At 42.1% G+C, this 19,019-nt stretch overlaps 1 protein-coding gene across 1 annotated transcript; it reads right to left on the bottom strand.

Moving 5' to 3' along the window:
- Positions 1–147: 147 nt before the first annotated feature.
- Positions 148–18,768, bottom strand: selenot (thioredoxin reductase-like selenoprotein T). Its single transcript, XM_007902466.2, has 6 exons — positions 18,582–18,768; positions 6,810–6,920; positions 5,354–5,480; positions 4,258–4,345; positions 3,932–4,087; positions 148–3,170 (listed from the first exon to the last, which is right to left on the bottom strand). The coding sequence occupies exons 1-5, from the start codon at positions 18,716–18,718 to the stop codon at positions 3,963–3,965; spliced, it is 588 nt and encodes a 195-aa protein (XP_007900657.2). The 5' UTR covers positions 18,719–18,768; the 3' UTR covers positions 148–3,170; positions 3,932–3,962.
- Between the last annotated feature and the right edge of the window lie 251 nt (positions 18,769–19,019).

Raw genomic sequence — 19,019 nt, 5'->3', positions numbered from 1 at the left:
CTTTATGCTGTTCAAGCTCTCCCTATGAAGCACTCCGAGACATTAACCTACATGAAAGGTGCTGTATAAATGCAAGTTATTATAGTAGTAATGGGACATAAACCCGGTGCTGCTTATTCAAATATGATAATTAATTCACTCAATCAGTTTGACTTTTAGTAAATCAATTTATTAGGCAGATTAAAACAAAAGACAGGCAAGCAATTTCTTATCAACAACACAGGGTGTAAGACAGGTCCCGGAAATAGATTTATTTTAGGAAATATTATTTTGGGATAGTTTAAGAGTAGTTGAGGACATGACATGTGCATGCGACTGCCAGGATGGTGTAAGACGAACTGGTGGACCATGGTCTTTCTTCATCCAACATTTCCTATGTTCCTATATAACTGTCCTTTCCTCCTCCTCATATAAGCTCTGTACTGTTGAGCGTGTGCCACTAGCAACCTAAAACAGACAGGCAAGGAAATAATCTCTATGTAAAATAATCTGTGCTGTGAGGATTATGTTATAGGAAGCAGTGCAGTGCCTATGAGCAGGGAATAAATTCAGCAAAGAAGCAAATTGAGAAATATCTGCCTTGATGATGCATTCAGGAAATGTTCGTTCTCACCATTTAGACACATCTCTCAGCTAACGAAAGATCTCAGGCTCGAATTACAGAGAGAAGTCATCCAATTGAAGCTTTTGGGTCAATTTGAACTAATATATTAAACTGGTGAGATTTATTCAAATGCCAGAGTGAGTTTTGGTGGGGGAGGGAACAACTGAATAAAGTTGCCCCAAAATCTAAACTACTTTGAAGAAACAAGGGAAGAATCAAAACCAGCAACTTTAATGTCACTGATCTTTATTGATAAAGGACAAACGTGTAACTAACGGGTGCCTCGGTGGCAGTGTTCGTGAGCAGTCTACCATCGAGTTTAAAACTATTAAAACCGATTAGGATATTCCAGGCCAATGGTTTATATGATTTTACATCAGTCTCTTGCCAGCTGTGTGATTGATGTCTTTTCCTCTCAGTTTTGGATTTAGTTTCAGCTCTCCAAGACCCTCCCCTACGTGAAAGGCTCTACATACAAGCAAGGTGTTGTTGGATGTACAAATTATAAAAAAACACACAGGAAATGGCCGTGAACAGATTGCCCTAAAGGAACTGAAGAAATTGAGGCACGAATAACGTGAATGGCGCTATACAAATGTAATCTTGTCGTTGTTTTGGAACCCGTACTGATCTGTCAGAGATGAGGGTGGAAGGTTACAAAATGAAGCACTATATCGAGAGCTCCAACAAAGTCATGCATGTATATAGCTCCCTTCACATTTTGGGACACTGCAGTGTGCAACTGGTTGCTGTGTTTCACCCACAAAATACAGTCACTACACTTTACAGTATGTTCTGTGAAACACTTTGTGACATATCAACCTGGTAAAGAGCTATATCAAATGCAAGGATTAATACGATGGATCCAAGAGTAATTAATAAGGCATAAGTCTGAGCAGCAGGTGAGGAAATCCACACAAACTGAGCATGAATATAACTGATTTATAAGAAAGGGCAATTGTTTCACTTTGAATACATAAAGGAGGCCTCTAGTTGTACTGGTTCATTTTGTAACCTTTCTCCTTGTTCATTTCCAGCGGGAGGGACAAATAAAAACAGGGCAAACAGAAGGGCAGCCTTAAGCTGGCATTGCAAGTCTTTATTCTAATGTTAATTTCTCCCCAGCCCAGCCCGTGCCACCTTCTGTGGGAAGGAGCTCAGGTTTACAGGCAACAGAAGCGAGGTGTGTCTCACTGTACACTGACCAACAAGTTATCAGATTGATTAATTTTATGCTTAATTTAACATTCCAACATAAAGAATTCTTCCTGGATAGAAACTGATTGAGGACATTACACACTTGCAGACTGAATGGAGCAAACGTGCTTTAATAGAACTGTGCACATTATTTCCACTTGGAGCAAGCCCAGGGCAGTCTTTATTGTGTCTGAGGATCACTGAAGGTGCCTCAGCCTCTGCTAAATGTAAACTGGAGGAAATGGAGGCACTGACTGTCTGACTGAGATCTGCCAGGTTCACAGAGGGAAACACTGCTAGACTGTGAAGTTGAGGTCAGAGACACTGCCATACCATACAGAGGCAAAAGAAATCAGTACAGACTGAATACACAATTCTCAAAACCCCAGCAGGAGAAAACAGCAGCAGCAAGCAGTCAGCACTCTGACCAGCACCAGTGTTTGCACTGGTCTTTTCTTTTGGACAAGACCAAAGGCAGAATCTCGCAGTGTCCTCTCACACCTGCAAACACTGGGCTTTTTCAAACAGATTATGTAAGCACATCAGATTCTTAAAGTTACATTCCCTCCTCTCTCACAACCTGCAGGTTTAACCTTGTGTTAAATGTCTTCTAAAATACAGCTGTATATGAATTTTTTTTAAGGTGCATTCTAGAACTTCCCTGGCTATACCACACCTATCGAGTCACACAGGGTCGTCCCCGCCTAACTCCACATTAACCCCTTCTTCTCAGTTTCTTTTAAATTCGATGTAATACTCAATTCATTCACTTGCTCCATCGTAGAGAAACTGGGAACCTGCTGATTTAGGAGCAGTATTACAGGGACAGTCACATCACGTTAGCCTCCCTCATAAAAACACTTCAGGAAATATTTCCCATTGTGGTTCCAATTTAACATGTGTGCTAGGCATTAACCCTTAGAGCTTGCTAGATTCCTATACAGGGATTCAAACAGATTTTTAGATTTTCAACAAGTTGAAAGTTAAAATAGACCTGCAGTTAAAATATAATTACATTCTAAATTACAATGTTCAACACAAAAATTGCGAGCAGACCACTCATTTCAACCAAACACAAAATAAGTTGTTTGTAGTTAACATCTGTAAATGGCGCCATCAAGTTATATTAAATTACTTATAAAAAAGGAAGGGTTCAAATTACAATGATAAGTGCGCAGTACACTACATGATGAATATGATCAATGTATTCGAGCACTGGAGCAATCGGCTTTCTAGAGGAGGCTTTCGGAGGTTCAGTAACGACTGATGTGGGAAACATCCAGCCTACACAAACAGTGATCGCTGTTTTCAGTGCAGTCCTTCATAGTCATCAGGCTTACTGTGCTTCGGAAAATGTCCACTAAAATGCCTGGGGGTGAAGAGAGAGTTACATTGTGAGATGAGACACGTGCAGTGGGTGTGATCTCTGCTGTGGAAATTGCATTAGCTGAGTGATCACTTAAGCATGGGTGCTCATCCCCCACACAAAGCAAAACAACTTGCATTTATATATAGCTCCCTTCACACAACGTGGTGTCTCTAAGTCCTTAACAATAGCATTGTTTTAACACCAAACTAGGAAGAAAGGAGAGGTGACCGAAGGCAAGGTCGATGAGAGACATCTTCAGGTGTGATCTGAAGAAGGGCAACGGATGCCTTGGCTCTGGCCAACGTATGTGTAATACTCTCCAGTATTAGGTAAACAAGGTGTGTCCCTCCGGGGAAGAGCATGCACATTCCATTCCAAACATGGGAATTTCCATGTGTAGCTGGCACACGTGGAACTCTGTCTGGTTTGGATGGCAGGAACCCTGTATGTCAGCAAGCACACGTTCCATCGTGCCAAAAGATATTTAAGGGAAGCGGTCTCTTTATTCCCCCATACTCCCCCCCCACCCCCGTCTCCCCTTCCCTTTAAGCCCAGATCTTTGTAAAAAGGTGCTGAACACAGTCCGCCAAATAAGGTCTAATCAAGACTCTGAATAACCACAGCACCATTTTCTTGTTGGTATTGTCCCAAAGATTCCCCGAAACTTACATTGTGGAAGGAAAATGCTACAGATTTCTCAATCTGATTCATTCGCACGCGCACTATCACCTGAATTTCCTCATTGGAAAAAGACAACTTACAGAAATATGCTTCCAGTGCCTTAAGATGTAGCTACGATCGATGAAGTGGAATTGAGTCCATGTGTACATTGAGTTTCATTTCATTGTCCAGAATCTGGACAAGCTGTTGCATGGATGGAAGGTGACCAGACTCTAGTTTGGACCACACTGGAACATCTAGAATAAAGAGCATTCAGTCATTGACAAGGAAAATACATCCAATGATGGCAGTCATGACAACGACAAATTACATTTCTATAGTTCCTTTCATATCGGGAGGACGTCCCAAGGAACAGTAACAAAGCACCTGATGGATGATTGTTTAAAAGTGACTATCTTTGACTCACCATTCAATGTAATCTCAAACGCACCGGTGGACATACACTGATTCTCAATCATGTTACTGAGGAAGAACACCATCATGCATGCATAGATCTGAATAAAACAAACACAAATTAGTCATTGATTTGGTGAAGTCTAATCCAAAAGCTTCACTGCTCACAGTTTCTTGACTCCTAGTCCTCACAGAATGACCACAAACACAGGAGTGCAAGTGAATGTTTTCCAAGAGGCTTGAGAAAATTTACATTAGTGCATCAAATTAATGCAATTAATTTGACGTAGATGTCAGTCTGGCTCAGTTGACCACCAGCAGCCCCAGATTACCCCATGTTTGCTTCACTAACAGACAGCACTTCTGACAATGCAGCATATCCCCAGCACCCTTTAATATCCCTTGAGCATCGATATAATCCCCCTTGACAGCCTCTGCTTCAACTTCATTTTGTGGCAGAGAATTCCACACTCCCATCACTTACTGCGTAAAGATTTTTTCCCCAAACCTCCCATTTAAATAATTTCTGTTCTGTGTTCTGGTTACTGACTCACCAACCAATGGAATTAATGGATTACTGTTTACCAACTCTGCTTTAACATTAAAAACCTTAACGGCCCATTTGGCACCAACCGCACCTATGCCACAGGTAAAACACCAATGCACTGGTTCCTGAGAAGGACTTAAGTCGCTTGTCGAAAGTCAGTATCACATTCCTGAATTATATTGTAGTTACCTAAGTCATCTCTCTTTAAATTCCACATTGCAGTTTGCTCCTTAAGAGAGTAGCTGAACAACTCTGATGAATCAGCCGGTGCTGCTGTGCACAATAATGTGACAATTCTCAATGACTAAATCCTGTACAGTGTAACTGGCCTAATGCGTCACACTGGACACATGATGCCTAGTTTTATACCACAGGGTTAAAGAAACACACCTAAATCAGCACAAACTTGACTTTTATTATGAGAATCAATTATAATACATATATATGATGCAACTTATATAAGTTGTACAGTCTTTGTGACTGTACAACTTGCAGCCATCAGTTTTATCTGACTGGATTAGTTTAGCTACAATCATTGCTGGTGTAAATACTATAGAATTACCTTGTTCTGCTGACTCCAATGCCAAATGCTGGGTGCTTGCATTCCCAAACTAGGAAAAGGATCTCTGCCAACTATAATTAGTCCTATTAAGACCAGCTTGAAGACTGATAGGAAAGATGCTAGATGCCTGTGAAAAACAGAAAAACAGAATGATGATCAAGTCAAAATGCATCAACATATCAATATATATCACCACTGCCTGACACAGACACGCGTCCATTTTGCTACACGGCTCAAGGACACACGTAGTCGCAGACACCCATTACAACAACATCATCAAAATTACATTTGTAATGTGCCTTTCATGTCGGGAAGACGCCCCAAAGCGCTGAACAGTCAGGGATCAGGTCCTTGCAATTATAAGGAATGGAACAGATGAAACAGCAGCAGTACTGTCCCTGGAGGATAAAGAACCAGTATAATTGCTCCACAACACGTTACAGCATTTGACCTGTGCTTCATTTTGTAGTCAACAAATTTGGTGCATACTGTTATGCAAGCAACACTCTTTACTTTACTAATCGAATTCTGATTGCTCTATACAGTAGAAAAGATGAAGCTTGATATTGGTTATCTCTCTCACTCCTTGGTATTAACTAATTAAATCTCATGACAGTTTCTTTCCAGGCCCACAACTGAATTCATTGTTAACACAGCATTGAGGATTTACCCTTTGTAAGCCAGACTCTGCTTCTTGCTCTTCAATCTATTGACCGGGGGAATTGAATCATACAATTACAGCCAATAAGAGCTGGGGTGCCAGTAAGAGCAATACAATAGTCTTGCAGCCCCTGCACTTTGCAGAGGAAAAGTATCAGCCTGGATTCCTGTTATTCATTGCTATTCAGTGGTCCATGAAGGAAAGTATCCATGTATGTAGGGGGTGTGCTAGAAATGGTGTGTGCATGTTTCAAGATCCTAACTCTTGTATTCAAATCCCTGCACTCCTCTGCACCCCCCGACCTCTCTGACCTCCTCTCTCCTCAAAATAGTACCCGTTGCCTCCGTTCCTCCGGGTCTGGGCACCTGCTCATCCCCCGAGTCCTCCGCTCCACCCTCGGCGGCCGTGCCTTCAGCCACTATGGCCCGAGGGTCTGGAACTGCCTTCTTCACTCCATTCGTCTCGCTCCCTCCCTTCCCATTTTCCGGTCTCTGCTGAAGACCTTTCTTTTCGACCGCGCCTTTGGTCACCTTCCTCCCCCTCCCCCCGGCTCAGCCCTGGGATTCGTTACTGTAAAGCGCTCTGAGAAGCAGTCTGGCGTGAAGGGCGCTATATAAATCCAAGTTGTTGTTGTTGTTGTACATATGCGTGCGACTGTGTCTGTGTATAGATCCCACTTTCAACATCTCACCATTCAAAGCTACGTTTTTACGCTCATCACTCAAAGACAATAATATGTTTTTTAAAGTGATTATCCATAGAGAATAAATTATAGAATAGCTTTAAAGAACATACCTGTAGAGAGGTTGTGGAAGATAATTTTCTCCCTCTATGTGGATGTCGGGATACCGCTGGTTAATAACCCGCGTGTATTCCTCAAACACCCTCCTGTATCCTCAGGAGATACTGCAAGGGAAAGAAACAGGAAATAGATCTCTAAGTTCAAAAGAAATGACACCAAAAAGGCCTGAAAATCAACGTGTGGCCAATGCTGGGTGTAAGGAGATTTTAATTTTAAAAATTCCATTCACTAAATCAAGCAAGACATTTATTATTAGCCTCGATTTACATAACAGGTTAGGTAAAATGCCAAACAATGTACATTAATTCACTTATATATTTTGTATCCAGGGAAAGCAAACTCAGTCACCTAACGGCAGATTGCCACTAACAGCACTTAGCACAAGCATATATTACATGGAGTCCTGTAACAAATTCGTCAGAGCATTCGCCTCACAAGTGAGAGGAGCTGGGTTCGATTCCCGAACGGAACAAAACCTTACGCAAGTTTCCTTACTCCATACGCTTGTGTTTACTTAGCAATAAATAGGAACCTGATTGTTAGTTGATGGCGGATCGCTTTCCGCTTTCCGATAATAATCCCTAAAAAAAAATGGTCACTCAACAAATTACATTTGTATAGCACCTTTCACTTCCAGAGGACGTCCCAAAGCACTGGGTCACTCAATCTACCTCTTTGTGGGTCACTGCTGCCTTCAATTGGCTGCCGCACTTCATCTACATAAATATATATAGTCAATTCACTCTACAATATATTCTGTGAAAGTGCTTTGAGACGTCTCAATGACGCAATAAGGCGCTATATCAAATGCAAGGATTATTACTGTTATTATTACAGATGTCTTTGCTATCCTTACAATGCTGGGAGATATGCCAGAGCGCTCCCCTAGTATTCTGCTGGACTGTCAGCAAAAAGTTATAAGTCCTGTGTCGATAGAGTATGAACCAACAACCCTCTGACAAAGGCGGGTATGTTAAATGATTGAGCCAGGCTGAACCTAATAGAACTCTAAGAGCTCAGCTGCCTGTGCTGTTTAATTTTGACCTAATCCCCTGAATGCTGACCCACAGCATTTCTAACAGGATTGATTTTAAAAAAATTACAAGTTCATGTTTGCTGCAGTAGATGAATAGTGGGATAGAAAAGCTGTTCAGACCATTAGAGACTGATCAGGTTAAAGTAAGAGAAAAATCCCCAGCGTCAATAAAGTATTTTAATCTGTTTACTGTACTGAGTGCCGTTATTTACAGTGTAAAGTTACCCACTTCATCCAAGTGTAGGCAAGTCCTTGGCTTCCTATAAACACTAATAAAGGCCCCAATTTTTAATATTTTTACCATGTTAAAAGTTCTATATGAGCATTTATCATCTCGCTTTATATTCTGAATAAGCAGCAAAATGTTTTCGAGGGATGATGCTCTCTGCAAAGCACAACAAATGCACTTTACACCATTTAATCCAAACAAAATACAAATCTTTGGCAAAGAAGTGTCAGTTTGGTTCAATTGGTAACCCACTTGCCTCAGAGTTAGGTGGGGCTTGAACCCACATGTATTCTATGCTGACACTCTGGCGCGGTGCTGGGGATGTGCTGCATTGTAGTGCTTGCAATGAGACGTTAAATCTGCCTGTTCAGGTGGATGTTAATGATCCCATTCAAAAGTGCTATTCAAAAAGAGAAGAAAATTTCTCCCGGTGTCCTGACCAACAATTCTCCCAAACAAAATTGGTCACTCACTTCATAGCTCCAAGACGCATGAAAGCGCTATATAATTATAAATTGTTTTGGGATATTGCAAAGTGGCTGCCGCTTTCAAAACACAGTCAAAACTCTTTACAGTATATCATGTTTGATAAAGTGACACATAATACACTTGTTAGCAAAATTGAAGCCCGTGGGATTAAGGAAACAGTAGCAGCATGAATCCAAAATTGGCTGGGCGACAGAAAGCAGAGGGTAGTGGTGAAAGATTGTTTTTCAGAAGGGAGAAAGGTATACAAAGGTGTTCCCCTAAGGGTCATTATTAGGATCACTGGGCTTTTTGATATATATTAATGATCTGGACTTGGATATGGAGAACCAAATTTTAAAGCTTGCAGATGTCACAAAACTTAGAAACGTAATGAACAGTGAAGAGGATAGTAGCAGACTGAAGGAAGACACAGACAGGCTGGTGAAATGGGCAGACGCATTGGAAGAGGAATGAGGAAAAGCAATATAAGATAAATTGTACAATTTTAAAGGGGGTGCAGGAAAAGAGAGACCTGGGAGTTCACATACATTTTATAAATAAAGGCATAGAGTGTAAGAGCAAGGAAGTTATGTTGAACCTTTATAAATCTGGCTACGACTCAGCTGGAGTTTATAAACTTATAGGTTTCTATAAGATCCCCTCTAATTCTTCTATATTCTGGAGAATATAGGCCCAAATTGGTCAGCCTATCCTCGTAACTCATCCCCTTCATCCCTGGTACTAACCTAGTAAATCTACGCTGCACCGCCTCCAAGGCAGGTTCATACTTCCTTAAATAAGGAGACCAAAACCGCAGTATTCCAGGTGTGGTCTCACCAGCGCCCTATACAGTTGCAGCAAGACTTCCCTACTCTTATACTCTAATCCTTTCATAATGAATGCTAACATACTGTTCGCCTTCCTAATTGCTGTTGCCCCCTCAGACTAACTTTCTGTGATTGGTGTACAAGGACACCCAAGTCCCTCTGGACACTAACACATTCCAATCTCTCCCCTTCTGAAAAATAACCCGCTCTACTGTTTTTGCTACCTAGGTGGATGACTTCGCACTTCGGCAAAAGAACCAGAGGGGAGAAGAGAATTTTTTTTTTGGCCAGACTTATTAGTATGGAATGCGCTGCTTGAAAGGTGGTGGAAGCAGATTCGATAATAGCTTTCAATAGGGAATTAGATAAGTAATTGAAAACAAAAAATTGCAGGGTTATGGGTTAAGATTGGGGGAGTGGGACTAGTTGGTAGCTCTTTCAAAGAGCTGGCACTGACACGATGGGCCGAATGGCCTCCTTCTGTGCTGTAAAATTCTATGTGAAGTGAGAAGTCCTCTTGTTGTAAACAATGCTATACCAAATGTAAGGATTATTCATGTAAACCTTTTCCTGAACATATAGAAATAAGTTGGAGCTATGTAGAAACAAACCAAGCAGTTGAACAACTGTTAATCAACAAGCTGGAGCCCTATTTGCTCAGTGGTTAAATGAACGTAGGGTCCAGCACTGAGCTACCAGAGCGGGAAAGATCCACATTCAACTGCTGCTGTGTGCGGAGTTTGCTCTCAGCCAGGGAGACAAACATGACAAACCACAATAAAATTCAGTTTCTTTTAAGACTCCTTCCCAGTGACATGCAGCTGTGTGGGGAGCTAACTGATACCAACACATCAGCTTGGGAATTTTCAGAAGCACCCAGCACCCCTGCCTCGGAAAGAAGCTAACCTTGCGTCCAACCACACAGCGCTGACAAGGAAGTCGTTTGGTCAGCAGTGAAAGATGCAAATTTGTGTTTTTCCAAAATCTTAGAAGGATGCACTGTTTAATAAATATCTATCTAAATAGAAATGGTCACCACTGGAACAGTGCTAGCTTTGTAGAGGAAGAGGAGTAGGCTATTCAGCCCCTCAAACTATATAAGGTCATTATAGTTTGACAAAATGACCTTATAGTTTCTTACACAATCTACTGTAGGAGTAACCAACATCAATTTTAGAAGGCATTACGTAAGATCATCTTAAACAATATAAAATATCCTAAGATTCAGCTAACGTTTCTTATTTGTGACTGTTTATAGTTTGACTATTTGTGGCAAACAGCAGATTTTACCCACATCTCTCTCATGCACTTCTGATGCAGACACACATACAAGAATGCACTGAACGGATGGAACCAATCAAAGTCTTGGCTGGGGTTTGTACAAAGTGTTCGCAAGCAAGGAAAATCATCAAAGGAACAAGTGAAAATATGAGCAATGTACAAGGAAAGTTCTGCACCACTTTATAATCTGCTTTTCCTCTGGTTTTCCACTGGGTCCACCTCTATTTATGTTCCAATATGAGGCTTGTTCAAATAGCTCTCCTTGCTGTTAGGTGTCAGACTGGCTCAGTTGGTAGCAACCCCTGCCTTAGAGTCAGAAGGTTGTGAGTTTAAGCCTTTGAACTCAGTCTAGGCTGACACTCCAGTACAGTGCTGGGGTGTCCTGCATTGTCCTACAGATGAGACGTGGCATTATTCGAAAAGAGAAGTGAATTTCCCCCGTGTCCTGGCCAATCTCCCAGACAAAATTGGTCCTTTACTTCATGGCTGTTTGTGGAGCATTGCTGTGCGCAAATTGGCTGCCGTGTTTGTCTACAAATATACAGCGACTACAACACAGTAAAATCCAGTGAAAAGCTTTGAGATGACTCATTGACATGATTAGGCCCTTGTCCCAAATGCAAGGATTTATAAACAACCGTAAGAAAAAAAGGACAATGCTTATGGTTTTTATAGTGCCCTATTAAGTCAATATTCCTCAAAGCACTTTACAGTAATTACAGTGAAGTGTATTTGTGTGAAATAAATAATTGCATTAGAAATAGCTCCTTTCAAGTTGGGAGGATGTCTAACGTGCTTCACAGTAAACAAAAATGACTGAATTTTTTTTACAACCGAAGCAACCATTTACTCCAGCACGATGCCACAAACAGCCATGGGGTGAATGGCCCATTTATATATTGGAAGGATACCAGGATTAATTCCTTTCACTTATATAATAGTGGCCATGAATCTCTTAACACCCACCCGACAAACGGGTGGATGTGACCTTGGTTTTAACATCTCATCCAAAACACGGCACCTTCTACAATGCAACGTTTTCTTGCTTTCCACCTCGGAAAGGAGGGAAATTAATTTGTACAGTCCTCTTTCGGGCAGCGGAGTGTAAAGGAGGAAGGGTTGTTCTGACTGTCATCTAGAAATAAGATGTTTTTTCAATGACATCTATCCAACTAATTCAAATCTAATGACCACATTCACTCCATCAAGTCACATATTATATGGAGTATATATATTTGTGGAGTCCTGTAGATCAATGGTTAGAGCACTCGCTTTGCAAGCGAGAGACCTGAGTTCAATTCCAGGCATAGGGCGACACCTTGGGCAAGTTTCCTTACTCCACACAGAGCCTAATAATAATCCCTCCAAAAAAACAAAAACAATAATAAATTGGTCATTTTCAATCCATGATTGTTTGTGGGACATTGCTGTGCGCAATTGCCTGCCACGTTCGCCCACAAATATACAGTCAATTCCACTTCACAGTGTGTTCTGTGAAGCGCTTCGGGACGTCCTCCCGACGTGAAAAGCGCTATATCATAGCAAGGATTATTATTATTATTATATGGATTCCTTTGTGGTCCTGTATTTCGCCACTTCTGGCTTTTGGGTTTTAAGCAGGAGGCGGATAACTGGCTTGTGGCAGCCAAACATTCACAGCGATGTTGCTTTTTGATCCTTTGATGTCGGCTCAATTTTGTGAAGTAGAATTCACCAATTGTTCAGCTATTATTACGGAACTGTTTAGACCATTGTGAGACAGGTTAGTTTTGTTGTTGCAATAGTAATAGTTTTAGAACCCATTTAGCATAAAGCAACCTTATTTTCCCCTCAGCTTTCCAAAACATCTGGTAATCTCTGGTTTATTTAATACAGAACAAATCACACCAGTTTGTGACTCAGCAAATATAGCTGCCTTGGTAGCCAGCGGGAGCCCTGGCGAATAATACATTTCCAGCCATTAAAAATATTCCAACTTTGATGTCAAAATTAAACAGAATAAAAATCTCCTCAATTAAGGCAACAATTTTCCCTGGGTTCAGACGTTCCTACAAAGAATGCAAACTGCTTTCATCAGAAACTCTCCATGAATAAATTGCATTGTAATGCCAGCATTTCTGTCCACGTATCAATGGCATCACTTTTCAGCACTGCCACACGCAGTGATTAACAGGCCGCTCCCTCAACTGATGGAAACACCACGGTTCTTGTTAAAGGAGAGCTATATTCAGTTAGGAGCCTCTGGGATAGATTGTGGGTACAAACCCTGTTCTCAGTTCAGATGTTGTTATTCGGGTTGATATGATAAATCAATGTCCCGTCTGTGCTGCTCAGATGGATATGGCAGACAGTTCCTTTTATTTCTTTTTAGTAAATAACACTGCAACTTGTACCATATCTCATGATCCAGGTCACAGTGAGAACGAATATTCATCCCTATGAAGCAGTTTTGTTTCACGGAAACAGCAAAACCTCAGAAATAAAAGATTACAAATGGCTTGACCAGAAACACAATATAGGCTATTTTGTTTTGGCCAGCCGGGGTGTCGGACACATGAGGAAACGCATCTCCATGCTTAAGAGTATCCAAACCAAACTGAGAATTCAATGCATATCAAATGCAAGGATTATTATATATATCCCACCTACGCATGGAAACCCCAGAAATAGATTGTTGGAATGAAATGCATGCTCTCTCCCCAGAGGGACACATCCTGCTTACCTAATTCCAGAAAGTATTACTGTGTTGTTCCCACAACTACTGAAATTTAAAGGAGGTAATTTGGCTCATTATGATTGTGTTGGCTCACTGTAAGAGCATTTTGTTTAATCCAATTCCCCTACTTTTCCCATTTTATATTTCCTCTTTTCAGATATTTATTTAATTCTCTTAACCTAAATATGAATTCTATCTCAACTGCCAATCCACAAGGTTATCCTATCTAATGCATCATGTAAACACATGCTAAAATAAAGAATGTGCCTTTGGGTGAGGTACATCACACAAACATAGCCTAGGATCAATCACCTTCAGGAGAGAACAGTGGAGAATAAGAATAGTAGCTCTTATGCTCTTTTCATACTGAATGCATCAGTACAAGTGGGGCCTCTTTCACTTCCTCAATTTATTAAGAAGCAACGAGATAAAGATCAGAAATTGCAGAGAGCAAAAGGACTAAGTAGCACACAAACATCACTTCTTCTGAGAAATAAATTGGTTGCTTAACTTCAGTGCTACCCACAAAACAGCACTGTCCGCCTGAGGCTGCCCGTTTGTTAGCAATTCCAGAAAGAAAAGCAATGTGCAACCTGGGGGAAGCACAACACTGACACTGTAAGCTCCCACCTGGCCAGGCCAGCAGCGCAATGTTATTGTTGCTATCAACTCCAGCCGGTAAAACGCTGCCTCACTTTTTATTAGAGAGCGAAGTGAAGACATTAACACTGGTAAGAGAGAAATATAGAAGCCAACTGACACATACAACTGTGCTTCCTTGAATGTGCCTGAAGGACACATTCACAACTAAATTTAGCTCATGCACAAATTAGACTTTAACCACTTGGTTAAGTTAAGCCTGGCTCAGTTAGTAGCAAACTCCCTTCTGATTCAGTAGGTTATAATGATAATAATTCTTACATTTAATATAGCACCTTCCACATCAGGAGGATGTCTCAAAGTGCTTCACAGCATATACTGCGAAGTGTAGCGACTGTGTATGTTGTAGCCAAATGGAGCAGCTAACTTGCACAGAGCAATGGCCCACAAACAACCATGTAAAAAATGAACAATTTTATTTGGGGGATTGATGTCCAGGGTACCGGGAGAAACTCCCTTCTCTTTTCCAATAGTGCCATGGAATCTTTATCATCCACCTGAACAGGTAGATGGAACCTTGGTTTAATGTCTGATCTGAAGGATGACATCTCTAACACTCATGCACACTCGCTGAGGTGCATTAGAGTGTCAGCCTAGACTATATGAATTCCAAGTAACATTAATAATAATAATCCTTGCATTTGATATAGCGCTTTTCACGTCGGGAGGACGTCCCAAAGCGCTTCACAGAACACACTGTAAAGTGAATTGACTGTATATTTATGGGCGAACGCGGCAGGCAATTGCGCACAGCAATGTCCCACAAACATTGTGGGTTATGGGTTCAAGCTGCACATTAGATCTTTGAACTCAGTCAAGTCTGATACTCCAATGCAGCTCTGGAGGTGTGTTGCATTGCTGAAGATGCCATCCTTCGAATGAGACATCAAACAGTGTCGGAGTAAATATTAAAGATCCCCTGGCACTGTTTGAAAAATGGGGTGGGGTTCTCATCACCTTCAATATCCTCATTCTAATCTCCTTACCTCTGGGATCTTCTCCAGCTTCACTCTCCTACTCCCTCAACTGCCATATCTAACAATGACAGCAAATATAAGCCTGCTGTGAGATCCTTGTCTCAATCTGAGCCACAGACCCTTCAGGCATTGTGCCCCCACCATACAAACTTCTTCTTTCAAACTCTCTGTCTCTCCTCCTCTCCATCTGTCTTCAAAAGCTGCCTACTAACCGCTTTCTTTGCCTGTGCCAATTGATCCTCTTCCCCTCCATCCTTGCTAGGTGTCTGGTGCTAATGTGTAACGCACTGAGACATTAATCTATCTATGTGAAGCAATTTGTTGTTGAAAACTTCTTTCTTCCAACTCCCCCCCCAACCCCTCCCTGCAGCACAATGTGTTCTAATAACACTAACATTGAGATACTGCTGAGCACAGCACTAGGTTTCTGACCCTTTCCACAGTTTTTTTAGCTTCTTATTCCTTGAGGGAAGGATCTAAACACTTCGGTTACCAAGGTTACTCGATTACTCATTACAAGTGGCAGTTCAGTGGGAAACTGTACCTGATGCACACCTTTTCTGCAGGAATCAAACGCAGCCTACAGGGAACTGCAAACTGGCCGGGGATAAGCAGGACTTGACTGAATTTCAGTACGGCGTTTTCTCACAGGGCTTTCCACATCCTGACATTTTGATTTTTTTCAAAAATATTTGAGCAAATATGAAAAAGGTAGCCATAATGTACGGTTATGTTTACTCACTTAAGACGGTGCCTATTTCTATATCCTCCAGTTCTGTCCGTCTGATGCTGTTAATCAGCAACAACTGCCGTTGCCTAATCAGGTGACACACTATGACAACCTTCTGATTCTGCCGTTAAAACAGAAGGTTGTGAATTCAACCCCCACATCAGGATACTGTGGCACTCCAATGCAGTGCTGGGGAAGCGTTGCATTGACATAGGTGCCATTCTTCAGATGAGACATTAAACTGAGATCCCGGCTGTTTATTCAGGTGGTCGTTGAAAGTCCCAGCGCACAATTTGAACAGAGGTGTATGTACGAGTGTCCTGGCTAACAATTTCCCAGTGGAGTCATGTAATATAGTGGTTAGAGAACTCCCTTTGCAAATGGGAAGACCTGAGTACAATTCCTGGTCAGGGCGAAACGTTATTCCAGTTTCCTACTCCACACGTCTGTTTACCTAGTAGTAAGTAGGAACCCGTTTGTTAGTTGACTAGCGGATTGCTTTTCCGGGGGTAATAATCTCTCCCCCACAAAAAATAAATAAAATAATAATAATAATTTGGTCGTTCAATCCACGACTGTTTGTATGCTGTATATAATTGGCTGCCACGTTTCACCCACAAGACCCCACAGTAAGAATGGCCACTTGGCTGAGGAATCAGGAGTGTGATCAGCACCCACAGAACCATACCCTGGAGAAGAAGTAAAAAGTCAAAATGATAGGAGAAAAAACTGAAGAAGAAAAAAAACATAACTCAATATATTATCTTGTTCGTATGTGTTCGGACTGTGGAGCTGCACGTTAGCCAATAAAAGTTGTAACTTACTTTGGCAGACAAACAAGATTAACGTATTAATGTTTAGTTTAAAATGCTGAGCCTACACAACTAGCCTTTGGAGTCAGAGGCCTAATTCCAATAGGAGAGGATCACGGGAGGAGACAAGGTAACTATTCCAGTAAAAGTTTAACTGGTAGCATAAGTGCAAAAAGAACAGTGGAAAAAGTGGGCAACCAGAAGTGTTTAAAACTGCTTTGTTCTTTTCATTTTATCGGAACAGAAGTAAAACACCATGCCAACATCTGGCAGCATCATTTTATTAGTTTTGGGTATTGCTTCAGAGTAATGGTGTGCTGGGGGAAAATAAACTGGTCAGCTCAGCGAGGGGGAGTGCCTGCATTTTCTAAAAGCTGCCAAAAATCCATACGTTATCACTATGATGTACAAAAAAATATATTTCTTGCAATTAAATGATTCCAGCACTACCTGCATCACAGCTTTTGAATTCCGGGGCCTAAGTTAATATATTACTGGTCTGAGTTCTTATTGCAAGCTTTTTTCCAATATGACTTGTCCTCAATTCTGGACTCAAGATTACTAAAAATTTACCTAAAAAACGAAGTTTTAACATAACGGATATTTAACAGTTCATATAACAATGACTGAATGCTGAGATCTATCATCAGCAGTGGGTTATAAATCAACACATTAGCGAACTGAGATAATATAAAGGCAAGAGCAAAGCTCAAGGATGTGCAATTGGAGTCCTGCAGTTCAGCAAGAGACCTGGGTTGGATTCCCAGCAGGGCGAAACCTTGGGCAAGTTTCCTTACTCCACACACCTGATGCAAGGATTATTATTGTTATAATAATCCCTCAAGAAAAAAACAATAATACATTGGCAATTGGTTACCGCATTTCACCCACAAATAAACAGTCAATTCACCTTACAGTATATTCTGTAAAATGCTTTGGGTCATTTAGAAGACGTGAAAAGCGCTATATCAATAGCTATTTGACAAAAACACAAATTTCCATCAAGACAATGGAATTTTACATTCAGAAGTCATCTCACTTCCAAATTACACTACTAATTCTTGGATTTGATACTGCACTTCATCACATCATCAAAGCACTTCACGTATCTTTACTGTAAAGTGCAGTAAGTGTGGATACGTGAGGGTGAACAACTTCACTAGCTCAGAATCTGTGCTTCAGAGAATATATAAAATAAGAAGAGACCCGATACAGGGCAGAACAGCATCAATGTCTATGGTTTCAGTCTTGAATATACGGATAGCATAACGGTCATCTCCTCCCTATCCTCGGCGGCAGACTCCACCGCTGTTAAGTGTTCTGAGACACTGCCCCTCGTGAAGGGCGCTATATAAATGCAAATTGTTGTTGTATATACAGGGTGTTTATAAAGTTCTGTTACCCCTGTTTTTTTTGCTTACAATGATTTTTTTTACTTCCTGTTGCAGATGAGTCGAGTGTAACACTTGGCTGATACCAATAACTCCACCACCGACCGAGGGAACGTGTTCTGGTCGGTGCCCGGGAACATCGATGTCCCGGGAGACCAGAAAGATAAAGGAACAATATAATCAGAACATAAATAATCATAAAACAGTGATATTACGGTGAACGGTTCCAAAACGTGGCTCTCCCAAAATGTTAACCGCTTGTACTGAGTACACAATGAAGTACAGCGCTTCCAAATACTGTGCAACGATCATCATTCTCCCACACGGTTCACTGTTGGATCGGTCACTGTGTTAAAAAAAAAAGCCCCACATATTACGGGGTGGGGGGGGGGGGGGGGGGTAACGGGACTTTGTGTACGTTGGCAAAGCCACAAGCACGAGGGTGGGCTTTCCCCGCAGCTCTACTGTGTGATTCAGAGAGCGAGCGGCTTGTGTCAGCGCCGCCCCCCGGGCTCAGGCCGCACCGAGGCCGGGGCTGAGCCGGGGCCTAGCGCCACTTGAACTTGAAGCCTGCCTGTCGCCATTAGCCGAGCACCGGGCGGCAATGGCACCTGCCTCTCCCTCCCTCCCTCACTCACCAGATCTGGAAGCGGAGCACGGGGCCGGTGGCGTACTGCATCTTGAGCCGCTTGTCGGCCCGCCCCTGGCCGGCGTGGTGCAAACAGACGAGCGCCAAGAACAGGAGCGAGAAGGAGAGCGCGCCGCCCGCCGCCATCACTTCAACACTGACACTGCGCCTGCGCGGCTCCCACACCTAACCCCACCCACTGCGCCTGCGCGGCTCCCACACCTAAACCCCCTATCCACTGCGCCTGCGCGGCTCCCACACCAGCACGGCCCCGCCACTGCGCATGCCCAATACCTCCATGGTGGTGGGAGCTGGATGTCTGACGCATGCGCAAACTCCAAACCGTGCTTGAGTGTCCCAATGGAAGTGGGAATTTCAGGCGTCATTTATGATACACAGAGATTCCTGTCTGGAATGGACTGCGCACTCTCTGCCCCGGAGGGATCCA

Source organism: Callorhinchus milii, unplaced genomic scaffold (genome assembly GCF_018977255.1).
Source record: "Callorhinchus milii isolate IMCB2004 unplaced genomic scaffold, IMCB_Cmil_1.0 Scaffold11, whole genome shotgun sequence".
Classification (NCBI taxonomy): domain Eukaryota; kingdom Metazoa; phylum Chordata; class Chondrichthyes; order Chimaeriformes; family Callorhinchidae; genus Callorhinchus; species Callorhinchus milii.
The sequence above is the reverse complement of the archived record's forward strand: the minus strand, read 5'-3'. Positions and strand labels throughout refer to the sequence as shown.